The following is an 8,884-nucleotide window of genomic DNA, read 5'->3' on the forward strand; positions in this document are numbered from 1 at the left end:
ATTGACCTCATTATTCCAAAATGTATACCACTCAAGTCAATTGGCTTCTTGCTTAACTTTATGTAAATATTTGGTCCAAAAAATAAGAATCCTGAGCACTGTGATGAACAAATATCAAATCATTACTTCCTAAAATACATAAAACCTGACAGAAAAGACAGAAAACCTGACGTGGTGACAAAAACCTAATATAGATAAAAAAAATAGATGAGTTGTTCACAGTAGCCATCTTGTTTCCCCTCTGTTGCTAGATACTTCAGACCTCTTCTTAAAAATTATACATTTATTTCATAATCTAATCTAATATTTTTTTTACAAAGATGACGGTGTTGACATGTTATGGTTGTCACAGTAGCAGTGTCCAAAAATATGCACAAGTTTAAGAGAAAATAGCAAACATACAGGAGCTTGAGTGATCTTGAAGGATGCAGTAGAGCTGAAGGTTTGAAAATGGGGTCCTCAGGAATGCAGTTGACCCTGTAGTTGTCTGATTTTATTGCTTTTTATAAATATCTGACGGTGGTGACACATTTTGAGCAATCACAAAATAATAGTAAATATTGTTCAAAACTCACTATTTGTAGTTTTTAATACATATTACAATGTACCCTTTCATGTGGTAAATGTATTATTCAATTCAATTTTTACTTTTGGCTTTTTTAATCAAGTTGAAATGATTATCTCTTAACCGAGGACAGCTGATTTTGTAGGCAATGGGCCAGCATATAATCATTAAATTAATAAAAAATAAAAATAAACCTTTAAAAGAAGCTTACATATGTGCAAAGGACCCCCTGATTATAACATTGATTCTTTTTCTTCATGAAAATGTTATAAATTTCCAACAGAATTAGCACTTTTCTTAGTGGGACATGTTTTTGCCAAAGTTTCAAGAATCAGTGATATATTAATAAATTATCTATATGGTATTTTAAGTTAGAACTTTACATATGAACTCTGGGGACACCAAAGATTTATTTGACATCCTAAAAAAGTCTTGTGAAATGTCCCCTTTAAGGTTTTTAATATACATATCATATAATATATTTTAATATGCATATCATATTTACAGTGGCGGCCGGTAACTTCTTTATCAAGGGCGCGCAATGCAAAGCTCATCACAACATGTATGTAGCCCGTCTTGTGTGTGGTTCTTTTTTTCAAAATATGTTTTGGCGTGTCATGTAAAAATATGTGCCTCCTGCACACGCGTCTAAAGGATTTATGATAAAAGAGACGATCACGTTTGCCAGATACTCGCTTAATCTCATGTGTAATAATCAGAGTTTACTGTTAAGTGTCTTGCGAGTATTTTGTGAACGTAAGCGTCTCTTTTATCATAAACCCTTTAGACGTGTGTGCAACAGGCACGTATTTTGACAATACGCATGATTTACATGATGCAAAAAAACATATTTTAAAATTACATCAACACATGACTATCCGAAAACATATTTTGAATTTGCACCCCTTGAAAGACAAGTCACCGGCCGCCACTGCATATATACCTGAATGTTTTGGTGCCCCTCAATGCTCGGCCTTGGTTTATGTGACCAGGCTGAAGTTTCATAATCTAATTGTGAGATTTAAAGCATCAAAATTTTATTTCAAGCATTGATTTCAATCTTTCAATGCTATATTTTCACATAATGTTCTTTACATTATGTATGAATATTTTATGTAGAAAATAGTACATCACAAAAAGGTTCACATACTGTACATATTAGGAGTTCAAAGTGCTCTACATCCTGGTGGTTCTTTTCTGTATAGCGAACTTCAGCAATTTAAAGCCTTTATGTTGATATTCAGAATCAGATAGTGACCATGTTCAAAGCATGCCTGAAACACGAGACTCTCATCAATGCTCGATAGACACAATCTGATAAAATAAATTCATTAAAGTGCAGCAGGGTTCTGTGGAATGGCCAGAAGTCAAAGACTCAAAGTCCACCTCTCCCAACATTCCCTTTCAGTTCAGACTCTTGAGTAAATATTTGCATTGCCCTCACAAAATGGGAAAGAGGATGTCAGCTGGGCATTGATAATGTCTGTTTATACACATCACTTAGCTGTAAGGCATAAGAAGTACTGCTTTGGTATTAGCATTGAAAATACAACTGAAACTCATACTGTACATGTATAGGCAAATACAAACAGTAAGTAATTCTGGACTGTATGGGAACAGACCACGTCAGACTCTCCCAAAACAAGCTTGGTATGGAAACATTTGCATTTAATTTAACCCTTATGTTTTGTTTGGGGTCTTAGAAACCCCAGGGTCATTTATATAGCTAATAACATAAAAATAAGGTCAATACTTAATGCCATTTTTAATAGAATGACATAAACAGTGTCAAATGTATATGAAAAATGTTACATTAAACATATTGGGGATCTCAGAAGTTCAGTACAGACACTCCTGACACTTGTTTTTTTATTTTATTGTATTTTTCTAGCATGTGTTTCGCTGCAATCAAATTGACACCAAACTAAAACAAGGTTACTAGAATTGATACCAGGTGGTTTTTGAAATGTGCATGCCTGCTTCCTGCTAAAACAGACAATTAAAGCTTCAACAATATCTGCCTACTGGGTTTACTCAGTCAGAAAAACTTAAACAATTTAAAGATGTTTATTTTAGAATTACTATTATTATTATTATTATTCACAAAAGCCCCCAAATATTAAAAAGTGTACCCATACTTGTCCTTCGAAACCCATATGACTTTCTACTACTCAGCAATGAGTACATGTATGACGAACTGTCCATTTAAGGGAAAAATATTACTTTTATAGCATTAATTTCACAGATTATATATTTTTTTGTTTTATTGTACCCCAGTTTTTAATTAATCGAATTATTAATTATAAGGATGCAATTCCCAAGAACATGAAAAAGTGGACAAAAAACAGAAAGGGTTTCATCAAGTTGCATGTCAAAGTAAATGTCAAACAGGATAAAACAGAACAGAAGTATTTTTTCAAGATGAAGCAGTGATTTGGCCCATCTGTAGGATTAAACACTGTACATTAATATGACAACATCTGCTGCCCACTAGTGGACACGTGAGTAAACAGTAAAATAGAGTTTAGGATAGCAAGAAGCTATGGCCCGGTTCACAGACAGTTAAAATCCAGGACTAGGCCTTAGTTAAATTAAAAAGTTTTATAAACATGCCTTCGAAAAAGATGTCACTGATGGATTTTTCAGTAGGGTACTGAACAATCCAGCACAGACCAGCATAAGCTGGTAGCTGGTTTTAGCTGGTTTAAGGTGGCAGTAACTGGTCTAAGCTGGTCCTCAAGCCTGACAAAGCTAAGTCCAGCTAGACCATCTTAAAAAGTGACCAAAACACAGTTGGACCAGCTCGCTACACCAGCAATACCAGCTAAAACCAAGCTAAGGAGACCAGTTAAAACCAGCTTTTGCTGGTGGTCTTAGCTGGATTTTTCAGTAGGGCGAGCTTGTATGTACTGGTCTTAGCAGGATATTTCAGTAAAATTGTAAGTCTTTTCAAAAGTATCATTGGTTTTGATAACTTTTTTCTAGGACTTGCATATAGTTTTAAATTACTGTTACAATGGGAACTTGAAAAATGGGCTTCTGGTTCAAAAAAAGTATTTTTTAAATCGTTTGAAAGGGACACAAAAGATTAATTAAATAAAATGAGTATTAAAACCGTATTATCCCAAATTATTTTATTAATTATAAATTGGTTTAAGCTTTTTACATTCATTTGTTGTACTGGAAAGGAAAATATAAATGGACAATAGTCGACAACTGCTGTGCTTTTTACAAAAATAATACCAAAATCTTCTTTAGAACATTATTACCCAATAAGAGACATCATTGACTTGACGCTAAAAAACCGCGAGAGCGATCAGAAAGTTTTGCTTTAGAATCACTCTCGCGGTACTTTGATGTCATACCCCGATGCCGTCTGCGCAGTTTCGGATAAAGTCAAACACACACCAAAAATCACAGCTATATTACAGGAAACGGAAAACCGCGTCACATTGTAACCACCGCGTGCAATTCCGTTTCCGCTCTGCTCGTGATTTTTGTCCGCTCTGCAGGAATGTGTGGAAATGCTCGCGCTGGAGAAGAGGTAACAACCGCACCTTTCTGCTGACAAATGAACCGACTCACGGCCGTCCGTGCCTTTGGGTTTCGGCGCTGAGGGAAACGGAGACTGACTCGGATCGCCGTGTAGCTAAATATCTCTCCGATTATTCCACATTCCCGCATGATTGATTGAAGCCGACCCTCCTCATGGCGAAAAACACTCTGTCCTCGCGATTTCGGGGAGTCGACATCGACGAATACGACGAGAATAAATTCGTGGACGATCAGGATGAGGCGGCCGAACAGCAGGGACCAGACGCGTCTGAGGTTGACAACCTCATCAGGCAATATCCTTCAATGATCATTAGATGTCAGATTTATTTTTTATATGTTGTACGGTTTTCTGGGGACAAGTTTAGATGTCGCTTCCATCACGAACTAACCCTGCCTCTGTTGTAGCGTATACATTATTCACATAGGTTTTGTCACAAAATCTGTTGAGCACCCTTACTAGACACAGTTTTAGGGGATCATATGTACGTCTGCGCTTGCCTTGCCCAAAAAATGAGTTTGTCCATGTTGACTATCATTTGAGAGCCATCAAAACTGCTTCTAATAGTGTAAATTAAGTATGCACCGATAGGATCTTTTTAAACCAACAACCATTGACGGTTTCCGATATCTGTCACTTAATAACTAATTTGAACTTCTTTAATTAAAAAAGATAACTGGAAATTTTAATAAAATTGGTCAGTGTTAACTCATACTAACTTGTTTTATTGAACATGGATTGTGTTCATTTAACAGGCAAACAAAAGAGGCACAAAGACAAAACAAAAATAGAAATAAGACAGCATGACAGCCTAAAGAAGTTAATGTTGGTATTAAAAATGGTATTAAAAATTGTGATGTATTGCTATAAAAAGCTACAAATTTCTTGAAATTCTAGTGCTTTTGCTTCATAAATGAATCATTTCAGAAAAATATTGAGTGCTTTTTCCCACTAAAGTGAACTATAAACTACTATTGGTTTGTTTGATCAGCTTTTCTCATCGTATATAGCCGACATGCTGATGGTTTTTAATTGCTGAAATATCGTCTGAGATATCTCTATTGTAAATGTCACGCTTGTACATGGAAACTGACACTGTTTGTGTGTTTTATCTAAAGTAGTGCTTATTATCATACATAATGTATTTTTTTCATTGACCTCTGTCCTACAATATGACAAGTCAAGGTCATATATGTTGACATGTGACATATAAGGGATATAAGAGTGCCTTTCCAATAATCTTGAACTTTAGTTTAAAGCCAACTTTCCATTGTTTTATGTTATGGATTTATTCAGGTCAGCACGTCTTACAGCTGAATTAATAAATTTTTTGGACCAAAAATAACTTTTTAAAGAAAATTCAAGCTGTTTTGTGAGTCTTTGCTTTAGAGTTTTGATTTGACTTAAACATTGATATAATGATTCGAATTCCTCACATTTGATATTGGTTTCATTATCATGGACTCTTCTTTAAAGGTTTGGCCTCTAAGCAGGTTGTAATTTATATTTGGTGTTTCATTACGTCAGCAGAAGAGAATTTAAGGCCATCAGGAATGTTGTGTAGAAAGGGTGTGGACAACATAACCATATATGATTCAGATCACAAATCTTTACTAAAGATGAATAAAAGCAAACTAGAAGATTTTAAGATCAAATATTTTGTGATAAAGAATGCTTAATGCTTAAAGTATTAATATCCCTGGTTATGATCTGGATGCACCATCAGGGCAGTGGTTCCCAACCTTTTTCACTTTAAGGCCAGGCCCCCTAGTTGCCCACAACAATATTTGAAGACCCCCCACTCACTAAGTTTTTTCCAAATAAATTAACTAGACCTTGGAATGACTAGACAGATGTATATTTGCTACTAAAATGGCAAAAATATATTAAAAAAAAAAACATCTTGATTTTTGCTCATTTTAGCAATGTTTGTCCAATGTTTAATCATTTAAAGTCATCTCTCGAGACCCCCTTGGAAATCTGTTGAGGCCCCCCTCTGGTTGGGAAACACTGCCTCAGGGAACCACACACATATGTTTTTACACAAACTCACATGTGAACGTAAAAATAACTAGAAGTGTTTGGGAAGATTTTGTTCTTTTGAGAAATGCCCTTCAGCAACCCTCGACTGACTGGTTGTTCAGCTTTCCTTAACTAACTGTGATTCACAGGAGAAATGATGATGGCATTTCACATCGCCCTGAAAAATCCACCAATCAACTCCAAGAATCCAGCAGTGAAAGTAAGCGACTCATTCTCTCAAGAACACTTGTGCGTAACGAGTTGTCACAGATGTCAAAATAATGTCGTTGTAATCTCACACCCATACGCATGCCTTTCATTTCTGTTCTTTAGTTATGTTGTCGCTATAAATACTGTCATTGGTTGAGCAGCTGTGCATTCAGTGTGTTTCGATATTTCTTGAGCTCCTAATGAGAATACCTTTCTGAAGAGTTTTCCCCCTATAATGTTGTATGACAGGAGCGAGCCCAGGCCGTGGTGTTGCGAGTGCTGACTTCGTTTAAGGGCAGTGATATTGAGCCAGCTGTGAAGTCTCTGGATAGGAATGGAGTGGATTTGCTGATGAAGTACATCTACAGAGGCTTTGAGAAGCCATCAGATAACAGCAGTGCCATCCTGCTGCAATGGCATGAAAAGGTCCTTAATGTAACCTTAGTATATTTTTAATCATTATTTAAATATACACTCTCAAAAAGATTGGGTTTTTTCAAAATATGGTGGGTAAACTCTCAATCGCTGGTTTAAATAAATCTACAAAATGTGCGTATTTGAACCAACGGTTGGGTTTGTGCATATTTTACCCAACTGTAAATTAAAAACAAGCCGCCTTTAGTGTATATTGTTTTAAGAAAGCATTTCAGAAAGCATCAGAAAAGTGATTGACTCAAAAATAGCGCTAAATGTTTAAATATAAAAAGTGTACATTAGGCAAACTACAGGAAAAACATACAGTATATATCCAAACAACGCTATAAATTAAATGCAAATTTTAATTTAGATGCTTTATCATGTAATTCAGGGGTGGTCAACCTTTTTCACTTTAAAAATATTATAATTTTTACCAAATTAAATTTTCTAGAGCTTGCAATTACTAAAGAGATGTATATTTGGCACAAAAATAACCAAACCTTAAAATCTTAATTTTTATGGGTTTAGCCTATTATAATGATTGCTTTGTTTAAAAAAATATTATTTTAAGTCATCTTGAACCCCCTTGGAAGTTTATTAAGGCCCCCTAGTAGGCCCAGGGCCCCATTGAGAAACACTTATGTAAATGCTGGGAGCCTATTGGTAAAAAGTTGATCTTTGGGGCATAATGGTTAAAACTATCTTGATCTTGTAAAATTAACATAGCAATAAAATCAGCTTTAAAAGTCTTAAAATGGTGCATTTGTAGATATCTGTGCTGAGCTTTTATACCCATTTTTGGTTTTTATTGTCTTGTTCAGGCCTTTGCTGTGGGTGGTCTGGGGTCCATCGTTCGAGTGCTTACTGCAAGAAAGTCTGTCTGATAAACCAAAAGAAGAAACCAACCACAGGATCTACCATTTCTCTTTCTTAGACACAGACTACTTCTGAAAACCTTCTGGAGAAATCACACACCACTACCGCAGCCAAAACATTATTTCACTCTGTGTGGAAATACTGTATGATATTTAATGTAAATTATTGATTCTTGAATATGTTCTTACAAAAGTCATAAAGCCAGACACGTTTTTGACCGATGAAAGTGAAGTGGTTTTTGCAACAGTCCATGAACTGCAAAAGAAAGACATTGAATCTGTTAAAGAGGCTTTGCTGTATAAGCCCTGAGCCGCTATTCAGGGTATTAAATACTGTGACAAATACAAAAGTTGTATTTGCTGGTTTTATTTAGTTGGCACTCTTGGATGTGTAGTTCTTGTTTCTTTAGTTCCAATTCTCAGTTTTCTTATTGTACAGAAAGAGGATGATGTTTAATATATAGTATTTAGGTGGTGGATATATGGTTCAATTCATAGTGTGGGGTCGAGTTGGGTTGGGAAGGTTATTGTGAAGTGCCTGGTGCAATAAAGAATATAAAGTAAATATAAAGAAAATGCTTTTCTTTTTTTTGACTGTGATCATTTGGTCATACACTTCCTGATGACATCATCTGTCATGGTGTAAATATAAATTATATAACCATAAATCTAGTTTTAAGATGGAGTGAGTTAGATTTCTTGTCTCTCTTAAGTGTTTTTATTAAAATTAGAAATGTAGTTTTAGCTTTAAAGCAATACTTTGCAGTGATTTGGTTTTAGTATGTTAGTTGCTAGGGTGTTCTGGGTGGTGGTTCATTAGGGTCAGTTTTTTGAATTTGAGATTTATATATAATCTGAAAGCGGAGTAAATAAGCTTTACATTGACCTATGGATAGGACAATATTTGACAGAAATGGAACTATTTAAATTTGGAATCTAAGTATGCAAAAATAATAATAATAATAATAAATCGCTTTTAAAGTTGCCCAAATGAAGTCCTTAGCAACACATATAACTAATAATAAATACATTTTTGATATATTTACATAGGAAATTTACAAAATATCTACATTGAACGTGATCTTCATATCTTAATGATTTTTGGCATAATTTTGGCCAATACCTGGGTGATTCTCGTGAAATTAGCCTTGAGGTGTCATGAAATATTTTGATAAAAAAGTAAGAGAGTATCAAAATAAGAAGCATAAAGTTACAAACATCTCATCATGTACTATTTTGCAT

General features: G+C 34.9%; 1 protein-coding gene across 1 annotated transcript; it reads left to right on the forward strand.

Moving 5' to 3' along the window:
• Positions 1-4,028: 4,028 nt before the first annotated feature.
• arpc5la (actin related protein 2/3 complex, subunit 5-like, a) lies at positions 4,029-8,209 on the forward strand. The gene is made up of 4 exons (XM_065247455.2): positions 4,029-4,413; positions 6,288-6,360; positions 6,600-6,776; positions 7,589-8,209. The coding sequence occupies exons 1-4, from the start codon at positions 4,274-4,276 to the stop codon at positions 7,649-7,651; spliced, it is 453 nt and encodes a 150-aa protein (XP_065103527.1). The 5' UTR covers positions 4,029-4,273; the 3' UTR covers positions 7,652-8,209.
• The last annotated feature ends 675 nt before the right edge of the window (positions 8,210-8,884 follow it).

This window comes from Paramisgurnus dabryanus, chromosome 11, assembly GCF_030506205.2.
Source record: "Paramisgurnus dabryanus chromosome 11, PD_genome_1.1, whole genome shotgun sequence".
Lineage (NCBI taxonomy): Eukaryota > Metazoa > Chordata > Actinopteri > Cypriniformes > Cobitidae > Paramisgurnus > Paramisgurnus dabryanus.

Bases quoted from the DNA above. Each gene is read 5' to 3' on its own strand.
- arpc5la (XM_065247455.2), top strand. From the start codon at position 4,274: ATGGCGAAAAACACTCTGTCCTCGCGATTTCGGGGAGTCGACATCGAC. The intron at 4,414-6,287 runs ATATCCTTCAAT...ACTGTGATTCAC, and splicing joins GTTGACAACCTCATCAGGCA to AGGAGAAATGATGATGGCAT. The intron at 6,777-7,588 runs GTCCTTAATGTA...TGTCTTGTTCAG, and splicing joins TGCTGCAATGGCATGAAAAG to GCCTTTGCTGTGGGTGGTCT.